This window comes from Mustelus asterias, chromosome 19 (genome assembly GCF_964213995.1).
Source record: "Mustelus asterias chromosome 19, sMusAst1.hap1.1, whole genome shotgun sequence".
Lineage (NCBI taxonomy): Eukaryota > Metazoa > Chordata > Chondrichthyes > Carcharhiniformes > Triakidae > Mustelus > Mustelus asterias.
The window spans coordinates 39,416,472-39,436,876 of NC_135819.1; the positions used below are offsets into that span (position 1 = coordinate 39,416,472).

A 20,405-nucleotide genomic window follows, 5' to 3' on the forward strand; every position below is an offset into this window, starting at 1 on the left:
CTCCTACCTAACAACACCATGGGAGTATCTTCACCACATGGACATCAACAATTCAAGGTGATAGTTCAACTCTTTCGCCAGGCAATTGTGAATGGGCAATAAATGTTGGCCTTGCCAGCGACACCCACATCTGAAGATCCTTTTTAATTGGATTTTTGTACATTTCTGTCATTAACATTTAAGGTTTGATAGGTTATGATTACGATCATGTTAGTTTAGTTAAAAAAAATCAATACTACCTAGATTTCTCATTGCGTGTTCAAAAAGTGAAAAAACAAAAGATTACTGACTCAATTCAAGGGCAATACTTGCACATTTAATCATTAAAACCATTGAACAAGCATAAAATGTTAAATAGTAAAAGCTAATGACTATAAATGTTTACAATACAATCAACCCAAGTTTTAACACAGCGATAGTCATAGTGAATCACTCGTGCTCTTAAAACATTATACAAGACTTGAAAGTTAAACCTTAAAAAATTCACAATTGATTTTCCAACTTTAACAACCAAATCTCGTCCTTACTCAGAGAAAATGTCATATGTGTTTGTTGTAACCGTGCAGAGGGAATTTACTCTGTCTCCTCTGTTGCAAGAAAAGACAGCATTTCCAATTCAAGGGTCGCCTTATGAAAATGATTCATTTGGTTGCTTTGTTACCTTACTCAGGAAGCAAGGACAAAAATATTGCAGAATAATTTACAATAATGAAAACATTCTTGTGATTAATTAAAAACTTGCATAGCAAACTACAAAGTTTTTGGATTGGATTTGGATTGATGTTTTAACAACCTGAATGACAAGAGAAAGAACATTTTTAGTGCAATTATCTGCAAACAGTATTCTTTATGCAGTTATTTCATGAAAGATGGTAATGAAAATATCTGTATCTTCTTCTTAGGCAGTCACTCCATGTAGCTTGGAGGCATTCAACTTTCTCCATGATACACATTGTGAATTTCTAATACATGGCCAAATTGAGAAACAATGTGACCTGCTAAGCTCTAGCCATTTTTCTGATAAAAGTGCATATTGTAGACATTCTGCATTTAAAAGAATAATGTTTTTTTCAATATCTTGTACTAAAGCAGTAACCAAATAGGAAAATAAGGATTACACACAGCAGCAAGCTATACAGCTCCTTCAGTCTGCTCTGCCTTTTAAAATCATATTTGATCTTTGATCTCAATTCTACTTTGCTTCCTGATCCCCATATCCCTTGATTACTCTAGAGCCCTAACTTTAATCTACCTCAGCCAAGAGCACACTCAATGATTGAGTAGCATGGCCTCTGGGGGACAGAATTGTAAAGATTCATGACCTGTAGAGAGAATTCCCCCTCATCCCAGTCTTAAATGATCGACTTGTCCCATCAAGGATAAACGTCACAGAAATTGTAACAAAAATAGGGTAAATCTGGGAATTCCAGTGCTGCATCACACTTGAGGAAACACAGATCAAAGGATTACACCAACACTGCTGTAGCTAAAACCTCTCGGCTTCTCATTCAGAATAATGGATGGTTGAATTGAATGCTTAATCGCCAGCAGTTAAAATTATTTCCAGGGCTATAAATGAATTTGCCTAAAGATTTTTTTTAAATTTACTTAATGGGGTGATGAAACATTGAAGATATAATGGATTACACAAAAGACTTAGTCAAACAGTATTTTATAGCCAAAAGAACAACATAAAATACAATAATACATTTCATTACAAAAACCACCACACTGTAATAACTATTTTGATGCTATTCTCCAGACACCAGGTAGGTAAACCATCTTCAATATTTTCATATATAGTACTCAGACATGTAATAAATAACAAAGTAATAATTTAAATAGCATACACAAATTGAAATTTGATGTATCGCATCTACAGATTATACTAAAGATAAATACCTCAAGTAAACTGAATAATTCTGATAATACTGCTCAACCAAATGGGAAGACTGAAATACTCCTTATACTTGTACTGTTAAAATGGCATGTTTTTATTCATTCTCAGAAGGTAGACACCCTGACAATGGTGACATTTACTGCATGTCCCTGCCTGCCCCCAATTGCCTTCTTGAATCACTGTGGCCCTGTGAGTTTTATTCACATTTTCTGCAGCCGTTGAAATTCAACTGAATGGCTTGCTAGACCACTTCAAAGGGCAGTTACCCATGAGCCCAACCAGTTTCCTTCCCTAGGTGAACCAGCTGGATTTTTGACAGCAATCCAACAGCTTTAATGGTCACTCCTGCTGATAGCCAGTTTTTTTGTTTAAACCAAATTCAACTTCTCAAACTACCATGGTTTAAATCCTCGTTCACTAGATTCACTAGTAGTCGAGTTACGTAACATATAGGTTCACCATTGAATTTTGTTTTACTTTCATTCAATAGACGTGATGTTGACAGTTCATGCAGTAAGTGAAACGTCAATGAAAAGGATAATATTCAGCATGAATGTCCATGACATCATTCAACTGACAATACAATACTAGGGCTCCATTTCTCTGCATCTGTGATTAGACGTACGCCATAAAACAAAAAAGTCTGATACATTGGGGCAAATTTTACCATTCCACTGGCGATGGGAATTGGAGCGAGCGAGGGGTGGACCATGGAAAGGTCAGTTGACCTCAGGTGGGATTTTCCGGTTTCGGGGCGAGCGAGGCCAGAAGATCTGCCTTGTCTTTTTTGGCTTGCTCTTCATTCTTCATGGGATGAACTCTGCACTTGCCCTTTTCCCCAAAAGTACTTGCTGGAGTTTAGTTCAATGGGCATGCGTGGTCCTCCAGTACTTCATCCAAATGCCCAACGATCCTACATCAGCCTTAATGAGTGCATGCAAACACAAACTTGGGTTGCTTGATAGCAATCGAGAAGGCTTTGGGCAAAAGATAATCTCAACTAAAATTTCTCTCCTTAATCTAGAGATACTGAGATCAATTGTAGTATCTCCACCATTACATCTATCAAGATGGATCAAGTCAGTACAAATTAAAACAAGTTCAAGGGATACCCTGTCTGTACAAATGAGCATCTCGTGGGATAAGCTTAACTGAGCCATGGGTGGAGGCATAGCTAGGGAAACATAAGAGGTATGAATACTTGATCTTTAAGTCTTCATCACAGTTGACAGTAATAATGCAATACAGTAAAAAAAGGTTACTTTTCTATTTCTAATCATTTGAAAAGTTACATAAAGCTCAAAAAATGCCTACAGTTCCAGACACCAGAACAACTAGTAATGTAAACTCGAAAATATAAAATGCCATGGTGCTTTTTATCTTGCAGACTACAGTACAGGAGCATTCTCCTATATTTCAAGATGTTTTTTCCCCAGGTTTCTATAGCACTGACCATTCAGTATTCCCCATTTGATCTGCTTATTGAAATAATATTCTGCACTTGTTTTTCTAATGAATTTCCATTGAAGCTATTGGAAGCGATCAGATTACAGATACTTCGAATAGCAATATATGGTTAAGATCTGAAAAGACATGACCTCTATTAAGGATTCTCCAATTTCTCCAATAATTGAAGCAGACAGCTATATAAAAAAAGGTCTGTGCGTCATTTCTTCAGGGAAGTCTTAAAATGTTTAGTCAGTTTTAGAATACCCAGAGAATCTGTAAATCTTTACCGATTACTTATTATCCTATTCCTTCTGATTATTTGGACCGTATAAGGTCAAGAAAACAATTTGGCTGGTATGGTGGCACAGTGGTTAGCACCGCTGCTCCACTGTGCCACCATACCAGCCAAATTGTTTTCTTGACCTTATAAGGTCCAAATAGTCAGAAGGAATGCCAGGGACCTGGGTTCAATTGGGGCCTCGGGTCACTGTGTGGAGTTTGCACGTTCTCCCCGTGTCTGCGTGGGTTTCCTCTGGGTGCTTCATTTCCTCCTACACTCCAAAGATGGGCAGGTTCGGTTGATTGGCTGTGCTCAATTTCCCCTTAGTGTGATGGAGATTAGCAGGATAACTATGTGGGGTTACAGGGATGGGGTCTGGGTGGGATTGTTGTCAGTATGAGCTCGATGGGCCGAATGCCTCCATCTGCACTATAGGGATTCTATGAATAAGCTGGTACGTATGGTTTGAAATTATGTTGATAATCAGGAAATGACACGGTAAGGAATTTGGGGAAGTGAATGGCACCATGGGTTAAAGCATCTCTTGGACAGGAGCTGGGATTTTGTCAGACCAATGGAGTGTCTCCCATCTGTCAGAGAACTGGCGAGTTCCCCCACCAGTTCCGTGGGGGAGGTCCAGAGGAATCAAGTGCCTTTTCAGCACATAATTTATCATATTTATATCTTTTCCGCAGTTGAGCTCTCACCTGACCAGAGCTGCCAACCAATTAGAGGCTACCAGCTCCTCATAGCACCAGTAGCTGCTAGTGACACTGCATACCACATGGCCCTGGATCATGGAGGGACCCAAGCCATAGGTGAGTGAAGATAGGATGTAGCTTGTGGGTAGGGGTTCGTAGGCAAGAGCAGGTGTGGCTTCCAGCTGCCGCCCCTGCCTGATGCCAGGTTGTACAATCGAGCACAAAGTGCAAAAGACCCTCCACCAGGAAGCTGCTGACAAACTCAACCAGTTTTAATCCCCAAACCATCACTAAATTGCAGTAGACTCAAGGACAAAAGGTGTCAGTTGGCTCATTAATTATTGATATTGATTGATATTCTGTCAACACCAGCACAGAATCTTGCATCAGTACCTTCTACCATCCAACATAATTAGGAAGGTTTTCCTGCCGCCTGAGACTTTGCTATGATTAAGTGGGCCCAGTTATCATGGGTGCTGCAGTACCAAGATACTTAAAATTCAGCCCATGGTCTCAAATCCAGCGCAGATTCATACAAACTTTTAAATCCTCTATCTGCTGGCTTTATGGGTTTCATGTGAAAAGTTAAAGTTTATTTACTAGTCACAAGTAGGCTTACATTAACACTGCAATGAAGTTGCTGTGAAGTAAGTTTGTGCCAACATTGTTGTGCTGTCTCCAGCACCAACCTCCCTCAGCATGATAGCCAGAAATAAAGAATGGAGACTTGAAATTCTAGTTCACAGAAAGGTACCTCCTGCAGTTCCTAAATAACGAAGCAGGCTTTCCCAAGGAGGTACGTCACAGCTTATATTACAAATTATAATTAACATCACTTTAACTTTACCTTATAGTAACTAATTTGGCTTGAAGAATCCTTAATACAGGACTAAAGCTATCGTCTTGTGTGTGAAGACATATGAAGTTTTAGATTTTTAAATTAATTAGCCTTTAAGACATTAGTGCAAAGCAGCAAATAAAACTCAACATACTTCAACAGTGCCGAACCTAAGATATTCTCACCAACTGCAGCAAATCTACACAGAGCATTCCAAACGAAATAAATTTCCCCTCCCAAGTATTTTTTTTCAAATGGTTTCCAATTACACCTCTCCTCCAAAGGTCATACACTGAGAGCTAAATGGCACAAGCGGGTTAATTGCCGCTCTTTGCTGGAACTGACACTTTGCCCTGATCCTCCACCTTCTTGATAGCTGCCTGGATGGCCTTCTGATCACCCAAAAATTCATGTGGTCGAACTGGATGAAGGTTCTCATCTAGTTCCAAAAGAACAGGCACTCCAGTAGGCAGGGTCACATTAACTATTTCATCATCTGGGATACCTGCAATAAAAATACAAGTTAATTAGAAGTAGAAATTTGAAGACTGACGGTATCCTAAAGATTTCCTTGTTGAGGCAAGTTTGCAAATGTTGGGTTACTATAAGAAAACCCTTACAAGGCTCTACAGTAGTATTACGCATAGTAACTACAGTACAAAAAAAGGCAGTCAAATGATCCAATGGTCCTATTTTTAGTGACACCTCAGATGAATTTGGCACTGAAAAATCTCTATTGGTCTTTGCAAGATTCATGTCTGCAATTAAGTGCAATTTCTCCAATAATGATCTGCTATTTGAAAACACTCTCTACTATTAACCCAAATTTAACACAATATAGAAAGCCTTAACAGTCACATAAATATCAAAACAAACAGCAATTAAATGATGTTAATATTCACAATCAAAAATAAACCATATAATCCTGTCTCATTGGGTAAAGTTTTTATTTTAGTGATACATGTGAATTTTATGCAACATATTTATACTTGAAAATGCTAACACCACCTTGCATTTGGATAGCACCTTTAACATAGTGAAACATTCTAATGGCGCATTCACAAAATTTGACACTGAGCCACATAGATTACATTAGGACATCTGGCTAAAAGTTTGTCAGAGGTAGGTTTTATAATCAACATCTTAAAAGCGGTGAGAGAGAGGTTTGTGGGGGGATTTCCAGAATTTAGGGACTAGACACAGCTATGAATGGTGAAGTGTTTAAACTAGAAGATACACAACAGGCCGGAACAGGAGGAGGGTAGCGATACCAGAGAATTATAGGGCTAGAATAGTTAAGGAAATAGGGATGGACAAGAGGTTGGAGGGATCTGAAAATTAGGATGAGAATTTTCAACTCGAGTTACTGTTGGATCAGGAGCTTACATTGATCTGTAAGCATAGGGGTGATGGATGAAGAGGACTTGGTGCAAGTTCGGAAGGGGTAGAGTTTTGAATGAGCTGATATCTGAGGCTGGAAACTGGGCTATCGGCTGGAACAGCAGTGGAACAATCAGATCTAGGAGTAATAAAAGGCATGGATGAAAGCTCCAGCTGATGTTGAAGCAGTGACAGAATTGACTAATGTTAGAGGTGGAAGGAAGTCGTCTACATGGATGCTCAGACATATAGTCAGAAGCTCATCTGGAACTCTCAACCACATGCTTCAGACTCAGATAGTTGCCAGAGAGAAGGAAAACGTCAGTGCCAAGGGAACGGAGTTTGTGGTAGGCTCCGTATACAGTTGTTTTGGCCTACCTATCAAAAATGTAACTACCTATCCTCTAATTGAGAAAAACATATTTAAACAGTTTTAACTTGCAGTAAATCTGGTTCAGACCAGAAACCCTGGTTTAAACGTTGACTGCTCAACCATCTTGTTTCCAGTAGCTGTGCATTTATGCAGCCTCAACAACAACATCATCAAACTATAGATATCAACAGACCTTGGTGTCGATTAAGGATTTATCCAGTATTAGGAACAGCTTTTTACAAAGCTAATAGCCTAGAACGTTCAAACAGGACAAACTGCAAATAGAACTTCAAACGAAGCTGAGCTGCCCAATCTGAGGCTAATAACAGCAATTAAACAATTATTTACAATCTTTTTCACTGACATATAAACATTAAAGTTACAAAATATAACTGTAAAATTATGCTGCTACACGTTTCTAAATAGAAAAAGAGTGGGCATAGATATATAGTAAGGAAGCCAGGTTTTTCCAGCAGTTAGCAGTTAGATTTTCCAGCAGTTATGTGTGGAAGGTTGTTGCTGACTGAGTTGAGCTGCTCCTCCGAAAGGTACATGATAATGGTATCTCGCTGAGTTGGGGCTTGTACATTCCAGTGAAAGCTATTTTTTTTAAAAAACAGAATCACAAGCCGTAGCTAATGCCAAAAAACCTCCCTGCACTCAAAATTAACTTTTACAAGCGTGGAGTCTTATTCTTTTAGATGTTAACTGTTGATGATTTAGAATATAAAATTTCAAACATTGTCTTTTAGCTCTCTCACTCCCATCTTTCTTTTGCGAAACCTTTTCCATTTTGATAGGTCACAAGCCAGGGATTCTCATGAGTCGGCAGGAATGTTTGACCTTGTCAGGGATGCTTTGAAGACATTCCTTAAGCATTTCCACTGTATTCCTGTGAGACTCATACATGGTCAAGTTCTGAGTAGAACAATTGCTTTGGGAGTCTGATGTAAGGCATATGAACGACATATCCTGTATAACGCTTTGACATTGGGCATGTTGGTTTAGGAGAGGATGCTGCTGATGGACTGCCATTCTTGCTTTCACAAAGGGGAAAATAAGTGTATGCCGGGGAAGGGATGCTATGATCATGACTATATTCAAGAAGGGAGACAAATTCAATTGTGGTAACAGCGCAGGTGTCTCATGGCTGTCTGCCACAGAGAAGATCATTGCAAGGATCCTCCTCGATCACCTCCTCCCAGTGGCTGAAGTTCTCCCTTCAGAGTTGCAGCTTTAGTTTTCAGTCATCAAGAGGCATCACATATGATCTTCGCTGCACAGCAAACTCCAAGAAAAATGCAAGGAACAACCCCAATTGCTTTACAAGGTCTTTTCACCCTCATGAAAGATTTTGGGCACGATCTTACCAGCCGTTCAGGCCACACTCTCGCTGCAGCGAAGTCAGAGAATTTGATGCCCGGCCAAATCTCGGTTCATTGCAGCGGAATGGGAAAATCCCACCAGCAAGAATGGCCATAACCCTCCGGCCTTTGACTCTTGTCCACCACCAAGGCTAATGGAATATCCTCCTTAAATTTGGCTGCCCTCAAAAATCTGTTACCATCCTTGATGACATGCAAGCCATGATCCTCATCAACAGGTCCACCACAAACCCCACCTCAGTGAAAACTGGGGTCTAATGAAGCCGTGTCATTGCACCAACTCTCTTTTTTATTTTCCTCGTGTAATGTTGCACCTCATCTCTAACTTATTATTTACAGGCATGGTGATAATCTATAGAACAGAACTGTTCAACCAAGCTGCCTTCAATTCAAAACCAAAATTTATGAGGCTGAGCCTGACTGTGCACATTTGACCCAGTGATGCACTTCTAACTACATAAGCTTACTAAGATTGCCTATTTCCACCTGCCATCATCATCCTACTTCAACTTGCCTCAGCTTCTGAAACTCTTATTATATTCCTTGTTACCTTTGACTTGTCCAAGATTATGAGGCGCATGGAAAGAGTCGATAAGGGGCACCTGTTCCCCTTAGTGGAAGGGTCAATCACAAGGTGACATAGGTTCAAGGGGATGGGAGGAAAATCTTTTTTACCCAGAGGGTGGTGGTGGTCTGGGATGCGCTGCCTGGGAGAGTGATAGAGGTGGGTTTTCTCGCATCCTTTAAAAGTACCTGGATGAGCACTTGGCACATCATAACATTCAAGGCTATAGGCCAAGTGCTGGTAATTAGGATTAGGTGGGAGGTCAGATGTTTCTCGTGTGTCAGTGCAGACTCAATGGGCCTCTTCTGCACTGTATGATTCTATGACTTAACTGTTACCTGGACTGATCAGTCACTCACAATCAACTCCTGATAAACTTGAGGTGATCCAAAACTCTAATGCCCATGTCCTAACTCGCACCAAATCCTGTTCACCCATCGCCACTTCCTACACTGGCCAACGGAGAAGCAGCAGCTCAATTTTAAAATTCTCAACCTTGTTTTCAAATGACTCCATGGTTGTGACCCTCTCTATCCTCTATAATCCCCTCTACTTCCACAAGCCTCTCAAGATTTTTGGGCTCCTCCAATTCTGGCCTCCTGATTTTAGTTGCTCCATAATTAGTGGCTGTGCCTTCAGCTGTCAAAGCCATAAGGCCTCTGACATTTTAAAGCAAAAAGAAAGTCTATGGCCAGTTCAATTACTTCAACTGCTGGTATGGTTTGCAGGCTATGAAAATACTCTATCAGCCTCTGGTGACAGAAATTGGATACTGCCTTTCCACAGCTTGGGCAAAGAGCCACCTCTATTCTCTCTGCAGTTCAGGTTGGTGAGACATTCCTCCTTAGCTTTGTACTTAATTAAAAAACTTAAATACATAATCATATTTCACATATAAAGGACAGAAAAAAAAGTTCAGGATAACGTGGCAATATTTTATATTAGTTGGCACGTCTGTATTTCCTTACTGATTGTACAAAAGACAAACAGACCTTTGGATATTTTAATCTTAGACTAAATATTTGAATCCTAGATTTTATAACATAAGCGAAGTTTAAATACTGCAAACCACATTCCGCGAGCCAACTTTATTACACTGAATTAATGAACATCTTCTGCTTCAGGGCCATAAGAACACAGGATGTAGGAGCAGGAGTAGACCACTCGGCCCATCGAGCTTTCTCAGCCTTTCAATACAATCATGGCTGATCTTGGGCTTCAACTCCACTTTCCTGCCCGCTCCCCATATCCCTCAATTCCAAGAGACTTGGTCGATCCAAATCTTAAACATGTTAGGTGGTGGCATATCCCAAACCCTCTGGGATGGAGAATTCCAAAGATTCACAACCTTTTGAGAGAAGTAATTTCTCCTCCTTTCAGTCCTAAATCATTGGCCCCTTTTCTTGAGCCTGTTCCCCCATGTTTTAAATTTCACAACCATTAGAAACAATCTCTCAGCGTTTAATCTATCAAGCCCCTTCAGAATCATACAGTCCCTACAGTGTAGGAGGCCGCCATTTGGCCATCAAACCTGCACTGGCAACAATCCCACCCAGGCCCTATCCCCGCAACCCCACATATTTACCCTGCTAATACCCCTGATACCGAGGGACAATTTACCATGGCCATTGCACCTAACCCACACATCTTTGGACTGTGGGAAGAAACCCCGCAGACACAGGGGGAACGTGGAAACTCCACACAGTGACCCCAGGGCTGGAATTGAACGCAGGTCCCTGGCGCTGTGAGGCATCAGTGCTAACCACTGTGCCACCGTGCTGCCAAATCTTGTACATTTCAGTGTGATCACCTCTCATTCTTCTAAACTCCGGACAATATAGACCCTATTTACTCACCCATTCATCATAGGACAATCCCCTCATCATAGGGACCAATATAACGAACCTTTGTTGTACTGCCTCCAATGCAAGGATATCAGAACAAAACTGCACATAATATTTCAGACGTGGCTTCACCAAAACTCTGTACAGTTTTAGCAACTGACCAGCGTTAACTATCCCTTGCTTTCACATGTTTATTGCTTCATAATACACATGCAAACACACAAATGTAATACAACAAGATCAGCTGATGCTGCAACCCTGATTTAGCTGTACAAACTTTGGAAACATAAATGAAAACTATGTAGAACAGATCAGACTGATAGAACAAAGGAAGAAAATCACTTTTTTATGCTTGATGGTGGGTAGATGGACTTTCAAAGGTGTTCGATAAAGCACAATATAATAGACTTGTTAGCAAAATTGAAGTCAATGGGATTAAAAGTGGCTGAGGCAACATAGACATAAAATTGTCTAAGAAACAGAAAGCAGAGAGGAGTGGTGAACCGTTGCATTTCAGGCTGGAGGGAAGTATACAGTGGTGTCCTACACGGATCAGTACTAGGACCACTGGTCTTTTTGATATGCATTAATAGCCTGGACTTAGGTCTAGAGGGCATAATTTCAAAGATTTCAGATGATGCAAATTGGAAATGTAATCAGTGAGGAAGACAGGAACAGGCATCAGGAGACAATGGACAGACTGTGGAAATGCGGAGCTACATATCAAATGAAAGCTAATGCAGAGAAATCATAATTGGAGACAAAAATTCCTAGTCACCTAGATAAAAGCGAATTAAGAAAACCCAGCACAGATTTATTCAGGGCAAATCCTGTTTAACTAACTTGTTCAAGTTTTTTGATGAGGTAACACAAAGGGTTGCTGAGGGTCACATGGTTGATATGGTATACATGGGCTTCCAAAAGGCAGTGAAGTATCACATAACAGAGTTATCAGCACAGTTAAAACACATGGACTAAAAGGGGCAGTAGCAGCATGGATGAATTGGCCAAGTGACAGAGAATAGAGGCAAGTATTCTTTTTTTGGACCAGCGGAAGATGTATAGGGTTGCTATTAGGACCACGGCTTTTCTTCATCTATATTAACAAACCAGTCTTTGGTGTATAGGACACAATTTCAAAATTTGCAGATAATACAAAACTTGGAAGCATTGTGAACTCAGTGATAGACTTCAAGAGGATTTAGACAGGCTGGTGGAAAGTCTAAAGTTTAAGTTTAAAGTTTATCTATTAGTGTCACATGTAGGCTTACATTAACACTGCAATGAAGTTACTGTGAAAATCCCTTAGTCGCCACACTCCGGTGCCTGTTTTGGTACACTGAGGGAGAATTTAGCATGGCCAATGCACCCTAACCAACACGTCTTTCGGACTGTGGGAGGAAGCTGGAGCACCTGGAGGAAACCTACAGACCCCGCACAGTTACCCCAGCTTGGAATCGAATGTGGGTCCCTGGCACTGTGAGGCAGCAGTGCTAACTGCTGTGCCACTGGTTGGACAAGCAGCAGATGAAATTTAGTTCCAATGAAGTTGTTTATGTTGATATGGAGAAGAAGAAGAAGCAATGTAAAATAAAGGGTACAACTCTGAAGTGGGTGTAGGAGCAGGTGGACCTCGGAGTACTTGCATACAAACTATTGAGGGTGGCAGGCCAGTAGCTAAAAGACATTAGGAATCCCGGGCTTTATAAAATGTTATAATCTGGTTCGGGGCCTTTAATATTTAAAGAGAAATCCAAACACCTCATTTTAATCACTACCGCTATACTGCAAGGTTGCACTTTTTTAAAACAAAACACATGTTTTATTGTGTACAAAATAATTAAACAAAGTTGTAACACTACTAACAATATGGTTTATAACTATACACCCTATGTTCTCCGGTTTACTTACCTTCCCCAAAAATTCTCTTATAAGACATGTCAACCTTGAATTGATTAGTCAGTCTTCCTTCTGAAGGGACCATCCTCAGTATGCCAGAATCCGCTGGAAAATTCCTCTCAGCTCCAGCTATTCTCAAAGGTAAAACTTTCATTTACCCTCTCTTGACTGTCAATGCCTCAGTCCCTTGTTGTGGTTAATTTTACAATACTTCCACGTTGATCTGCATGTTCCTTTACTGTAAGACTCAGCATGGACCACAGTAGATCCTCCCACTAGTTTCAAACTGATTATGCCTCACATTCCACGTGGTGAATGAACAAGTTTGTTCTTTACACGTCTGTATTTCCACGTACAGTGCAGTTCTAGTTAACTGTCATTTACTTTGGTTATCTTCTCTCTCAGTTTCAAATCATACAAGGTCCAAACTGCACCAAATGCTCTTTCACCAAATGCTCATTGAAACCAGAGAACCTTCCTGAGCTCTCATTGTCCCAATAATGACACAGCTTGCTCTGGGATGTCCTCAAACTGACCTTTAGGTTAGTTACCCCTCATTTACAATTTCCTTTTTAAAAGGTTGTAAATGGATTTTACAACCTTTCAGAGCTCATTTAATGCTTTTAAATTAATCTAGCTCTAACTCAAATATTAAAACATCTCTTTGGACTGCCTTTACCACAAGGATTGTAGACATCACATCTTCCGTTCTTTAGCTAAGTAAGCCTGCTTGCTATGTTATAGTTCTCTCTCTTCTATTCTGACTTTATTAAACAAACAAGGGTCATATTTTGATCTGCCATTTCTTAAGATGTTTTGGCAATCTCTAGAGCTCTCTATTTTAATTACCTTAAATTTACAATTTTAATCTCCCCAGACCTAAGAGTTACCTCCGTCCCACAGTCCAAAGATGTGCAGGTTAAGTGGACTGACCATGCTAAATTGCCCCTTAGTTTCCCAAGATGCGTCGGTTAGGGGGATTAGCAGGGTAAATGCACAGAGTTACAGGAATAGGGTGGGGACCTGGGTGAGATGCTGTTGTCAGAGTCGGTGTAGACTCGATGGGGTGAATGGCCTCCTTTTGCACTGTAGGGATTCTATGATTCTATTCTGGGCACGTGAACAAAGAACAAAGAACAGTACAGCACAGGAAACAGGCCCTTCGGCCCTCCAAGCCTGTGCCGCTCCTTGGTCCAACTAGACCAATCGTTTGTATCCCTCCATTCCCAGGCTGCTCATGTGACTATCCAGGTAAGTCTTAAACGATGTCAGCGTGCCTGCCTCCACCACCCTACTTGGCAGCGCATTCCAGGCCCCCACCACCCTCTGTGTAAAAAACGTCCCTCTGATGTCTGAGTTATACTTCGCCCCTCTCAGCTTGAGCCCGTGACCCCTCGTGATCGTCACCTCCGACCTGGGAAAAAGCTTCCCACTGTTCACCCTATCTATACCCTTCATAATCTTGTATACCTCTATTAGATCTCCCCTCATTCTCCATCTTTCCAAGGAGAACAACCCCAGTCTACCCAATCTCTCCTCATAGCTAAGACCCTCCATACCAGGCAACATCCTGGTAAACCTTCTCTGCACTCTCTCCAATGCCTCCACGTCCTTCTGGTAGTGCGGCGACCAGAACTGGACGCAGTACTCCAAATGCGGCCTAACCAGCGTTCTATACAGCTGCATCATCAGACTCCAGCTTTTATACTCTATACCCCGTCCTATAAAGGCAAGCATACCATATGTCTTCTTCACCACCTTCTCCACCTGTGTTGCCACCTTCAAGGATTTGTGGACTTGCACACGTGAGGATGCAGTGAAGATTTACGAGAATATTTCCAGGGATGAACACCTTCAGCTGTGTGAATAACTTGGAGAAGCTGAGGCTGGTCCTGTTGGTAGGAAGATTGCGAACCAGAGGACACCAATTTAAGGTGACTGGCAGAAAGAAGCAATGGTGATATGAGGAAAGAATTTCCTTACGCAGCGCATGGTTAGGATTTGGAACATTTTGCCTGACAATGTGATGGAGGCAAATTCAACTGAGGTCTTCAAAGGAGAACTGGATAATTATCTGAAGTGAAAAAGATTTTGAGGCTGTGGGGGAAGTGGGAGTCGATGAGTTGCTCTTGCAGAAAGCTGGCAAAGGCATGGCAGACCAAATGGCATCCTTCTGTGCTGTAACCATTCCTTGAAAAGTGAACTGATGCAATTTGTACGCAAGACTGAATAGAGGCAATACAAATGGTATCATTTTAAAGATAAGGACCTGCATTTATAAAGCGCCTTGCACAAGCACCAGATGGCTGAAACTGCTTTACAGCTAACAAAGTACTTTGCTGATGTGTGGTCACTGTTGTATTGTAGGAAACATAGCAACCAATTTGCGCACAGCAAACTTCCACAAATAACACTGTAATAATGACAAGATAATCTATTTTCATGATGTTGATTGAGGGATAAATATTGGCCAGGACATCAAGGATAAGTCCCTTCATTTGACATACTGCCACTCAACCGAGTAGATGGGTGTGAAGTATGTTGTCTTTTCCAAAAAATCTGGAAGTAAGTTCCATAGTAACATTCAAAATGAAGTTGGATATTAATTGAAAAAGGAAAACTAGCAGGGTTATGGGGAAGGAGTAGGTAGGGGGGACTAAATGGAAAGCTTGTTCAAAGAGCTAATGCCAACACATTGAACTGGTTGGATTACTTCTATGCAATATCCTTTGATTCCATGCCATACAATAATTAACAATGTCTATCTCGAAGTATATCTTACATTTATTTAAGATCTTTAAGTAATAAGATCTTGTTTTAATTTTACAGGATAAGTGATGAACGTGGAAAAGGAATCGAGAAACATTAGGGTAGGTGATCAAACACACTGGTGAAGGAAGCTTCTGAAGAGAACAGAATAAAACAGTTTCAAGAATTTATGTAGTTAACTAGCTTAAGTTTTATTCAATGTCTTGATTTATTGAGTTCTATTAATGTTTGAAGTAAAACTGATTTAATGACTTTATCCATAAGTTTTGGTGTCCAATTCCTTTCTTCATGATCTTTTCCTGGCTTGCGAAATAGAATCTGAAAAATATTAGTTTTAAGTGGGTAATAAAATGAATTTTAATGAACTTTTAAGTGTGGCCAAGGAGAAATTTGAAGACCAGGACAAAGTTTTGAGTCAATATGCTGAGGTACAAGCAGTCAGAGAGAGCTGATATGTAGGATACATGAGCCGCAGCGTTCAGAACGAGTCTATTTGTAGAATGGGGATTCTGATGATGGGAGGGTTAGCAGCCTGAAGATTATGAATAACAGATAAGAGGTAATAGTTTCAGAGCAGAGGGTAGGCAAACATTTTCTAGAGATGGAAGTAAGCCATCTTGGTAATAGATTAAACATGTGGTTTGAAAGTTGGGAGTTAACAGAATGCCAAAGTTGCCTAGCTTTGAGGTCAGCCCAAGGTCTGTCCACAACAATTCCTTCCTTCACATATTCTCACACACACTGATCAAACCTGACCAATCTCAACAGCAGCACTACATTGCCTTGCTGAAGACACCAGATCAATAAATTCTTGAAGACATTGCCCTAACCGTTCCCTATTTTCTCTCAATGTGTGAGGCAGAACCTGTAGCAAGGACTCACCAGAAGACTGCAAGCACCTCATCAAGCACCCCTCAGTGAGAGTCTGGAACTATCGCCATTTCCAAATGCTGACAGCATACTCTCAATACATTCAGGCTGTGGAGTATTCCAAACTTACTGTTGTATGTTGCATAACCCAAGAACGTATCCTTTTAAACGTTAGCCTCCAGAGATTGCAATCTCAGAGATTGCTGCCACATCTACTGAAGGAACTGATCTCCACCCTTGGTGAAATGCTTTCCCCTTATTCGTCACCTCCTTCTACTAATGCTCACTGTGCTCAGTGCATCATCCAGTGTGCTCTTCCTTCTACTGTCCTTAGAAGGGATGGCTTCATGCTGCTGCGCTACACTGATACCATGCTTGATGAGGTACTTGCTGTCTTCTGGAGGGTCGTTGCTACACATTCTGCCCCACCATTGCCCCGTTTCTATTTTTCTGTCAATGTTTTCAAGAATTTATTAATCTGGTACTCTCAGCAAAGAAATGTAATGTTGCTCTTGAGATTAATTTGGTTGGATCATCATGTGTGGAAATATGAAAAGGAAGGATCAATTGTGAACAAGCCTCGAGCTAACATGGACAGAGCTCAAAGCTAGGTTATGTTGGCATTGAATTTAAATGCCCAAGTTCAAACCACATCTTTCAACTCAAAAGTTTTATTTATTTATTAGTCACAAGTAGGCTTACATTAACACTGCAATGAAGTCACTGTGAAAATCCCCTAGTTGCCACACTCCAACGTCCGTTCGGGTGCACTGAAGGCAAATTTAGCATGGCCAATGCACCCTAACCAGCGTGTCTTTCTGACTGTGGGAGGAAACTGGAGCACCCGGAGGAAACACGCAGACACAGGGAGAATGTACAGACTCCACACAGACAATGACCCAAGCCAGGAATCGAACCTGGGTCCCTGGCACTGTGAGACAGCAGTGCTAACCACTGTGCCACCGTGCATGGTAAGAACATAAATATAGGCCCCTGCAATAAGGAGGGGCTAGCAATACATTACGTTGCTGCCGCTACAGTTAGCGACACATCCAGACTGATCTACCTACCCCATTGTTTATGGTAATCTTAACATATCGACATTTGCTCTCTCCCTCCCTCCCATCAACACTCTGGGATGCTTCTATTTCCTCCAATACCCATTAAAATTGAATGCAATCCCCAGTCTTATGATTCACTCCACTAAAGTCCAAGTTTTTTCATCCCTTCATGGAATGTGAGCATTGCTAGCTAGGTCAGCATTTGTTGCTCATCTTTAATTGCCCTTGAGAAGATGGAGGTGAGCCACCTTCTTGAACTACTCCAGTCCATCTGGTGTAGGTATACCTAGGTTGCTTTCAGAGAATTGCAGGATTTTCACCCAGCGGCAGCAAAGGAACTGTGATACAGTTCCATGTCAGGGTGGTGTGTGGCTCGGAGGGGAAGTTACAGTTGGTGGTGTTACCATGCATTGCATCTTGCACTCCTTGTCCTTTTAGGTGGTAAAGGTTGTGGATTTGGAAGGTGCTGTTGCAGGAACACTGGCACGTTGCTACAGGGCATCACTTATGGTACATACTGCTGCCACTGTGCATTGGTGGTGGAGGGAATTAATGTTTATAGTGTGGATGGAGTGGTGATCGATGATATTGCCCAGGCCAATGCTGGTAGGTATAAAAGGTAAAAAGATAATGATGTTGGAAATGCACAGCAGATTTGTTGGTGCATAATGCTACATATTTTGCAATAGCACACAATAAAAAGTGCAACAATATGCCATCTTGCCAGTGTTAGTGCCTCATCACATCCTCAGGATGTTCGGACTTGTTTTGTAACCAATGCAAAATTTTGAAGTTAAGCAAATGAGAAAACCAACATATGCACATCAGATCATGTGAATCATCAGGTAATCTGCTTTCAGGTGATATTGGTTGCGGAATAAATTGGGTTTCAGGAAAATACACTGCCCTTCTAATAATGCTACAGATTTTCTTTAATGTCCACCTGAGCAGGCAAGCCAAACCTTAGTTCAGTGACTTATCTGATAGTCTAGACAAAGGGCCCGATTTTACCATTGCGTTGCGCCTGTTTTCGGGCGTGAAAACTTGGTAAAGTTGGGCATGAGGTGAGTAACTCAATCAACGCCCGCCTCTGCGCCGGTTCCCCCTTTACTGAGGCCTGAAAATGGCCACAATTGGGACCTAGCCTGAAACGGGCGCGACGGCCATTTGCATGCATTTGAATTGACTTAATGGGCCGCCTTTACCAGCACTTACCCCTTTACCACCGTGTTCACCCATCTAGAATCGGCGCAAAACAGACATGCTCCATATGTCCGATTCGGGCGCTCCTTAGTGTGAAGGTAAGTGCCGAGCATCCGACGGCTCTCTGCTTGAGATTGGTGGGGGGGTGGGGTCGGTCCGCCACTCTGCTTGAGATCAGTGGTGGGGTTCCGCTGCCACTGTGTCTGAGATCAGTGGGGGGTCCGCTACCACTCTGCTTGAGAACAGTGGGGGGGTGGGGGGGGGGTCCGCTGCCACTGTGTCTGAGATCAGTGAGGGGGGGATGGGGAGGGGCCTGCGATTGATCTGGGTGGCAAGGGGGTGGGAGGATAGAGGGTCACTAATGTTGTGGGGGTGGGGCAATGTCTGTGGGGGCCAGGGGGAGACATTATCCAGCCAGGGGGGCAGCATTCTATCATTTTTTTTCTGTGCATGCTTTGTTGGAGGCGCCGATCGGAGCTGCAGGGTTTCAGGCGCGTTCAGCCCTGCCCACTGCCTTCTGCAGCACGATTCGGACTCGCTGATATTTTTGCAGGCAGAGTGAGTATGGGGGCACCTCACAATGGATCTAAGAGTCCGATCTGAAATACTCCCAGTTTCAAGTCCGCCCAGCACTTAGAATCAAAATGGTAAAATAGGGCCCAAACAGTCTGTGGTCAAATCCATTTTGGGGTCTAAATCTACAACCTTAAGACTCAAGCAGCAACAATCTTACGGGTTTAAAAACGTTGCAAGATGCAAAATGCTTTAAAAAAGCTTGTTTAAAAAAAGCATTGCAGTTACCTCCCTAATGAGTGTAGGATTAGATTTATGAGGCTCATCTCACACCGACAGGTTAACTGCAGTCGTTCCTACACTCTCGCACACAGCAATCTATTAATAAAGTAATGCATTGCAAATATGGCTTTGGATGTTTTGCCATTTCTAAATGTCACAAAGTTCATTTCACTCTCTCTGTAATTCAAGCTGTTTGGCATATCTAAAAAATAAGGTTGTTTGTACAATGTAAATTTTAAAATATTAGAGTTTAGGACAGCACATTTTAAGATACAGGATTCCAACTTTTATAAACTAGAAAATGAATTGTGCAGTACCAAGACAAACACCGCAAAAATGTCCAACTCTAATCTATGCCAATTTAGTTGGCCTCCAGTACAGCAGCAGTGCTACAATTAGCTTCAGTATCCCCAACCCAACCATACAAAAATATTCAGAAGTGATCCAATGATCTTGGAATCTACATGCACTGACAAACTCAGACTAAGCCTGTTACCTGATGGTTGAATAACCTGCAACAAGCTGTTGGGCCTACACCAGAGAAAGGACCATGTGGGCAAGATTGGCAGCTGTGGGATTGTGTTCTGGTTTTCAGGAGAAGGAAATAAATCAGGAGAGGTGCACATTTGCATTTTGGGATGCAATATTTCTGATTGATCCATTTTATTGGGGCTTCTCCCGCCATTCTTTATCTAACCTGATCAGCATAACCTTCTTTTTCCTAACGTTTATGCAACTTCCCCTTAAATGCATTTAACATTAGTCTCCTCAACTCTCTGTTTGAGTCCCACATCTTAACCACTCTGGGTAAAAAACATTTCACCTGAGCCTCTTAATTGGATTTACTCATGAGGGCGGCACGGTAGCACAGTGGTTAGCACTGCTGCTTCACAGCTCAAGGGTCCCGGGTTCGATTCCCAGCTCGGGTCACTGTCTGTGTGGAGTTTGCACATTCTCCTCGTGTCTGCGTGGGTTTCCTCCGGGTGCTCCGGTTTCCTCCCACAGTCCAAAGATGTGCGGGTTAGGTTGATTGGCCAGGTTAAAAATTGTCCCTTAGAGTCCTGGGATGCGTAGGTTAGAGGGATTAGCGGGT

The 20,405-nt window shown here is 41.7% G+C and overlaps 1 protein-coding gene across 2 annotated transcripts in view; it reads right to left on the reverse strand.

The window, feature by feature from the left end:
- Positions 1-296: 296 nt before the first annotated feature.
- bpgm (2,3-bisphosphoglycerate mutase) overlaps positions 297-20,405 on the reverse strand; it is a 31,584-nt gene continuing 11,475 nt past the window's right edge. For both annotated transcript variants that reach the window (XM_078235367.1, XM_078235366.1), the window contains exon 3: positions 297-5,673. In XM_078235367.1, coding sequence (XP_078091493.1) covers positions 5,486-5,673 — 188 coding nt within the window. In that variant the 3' untranslated portion in view covers positions 297-5,485. The remainder of the gene's footprint in view (positions 5,674-20,405) is intronic.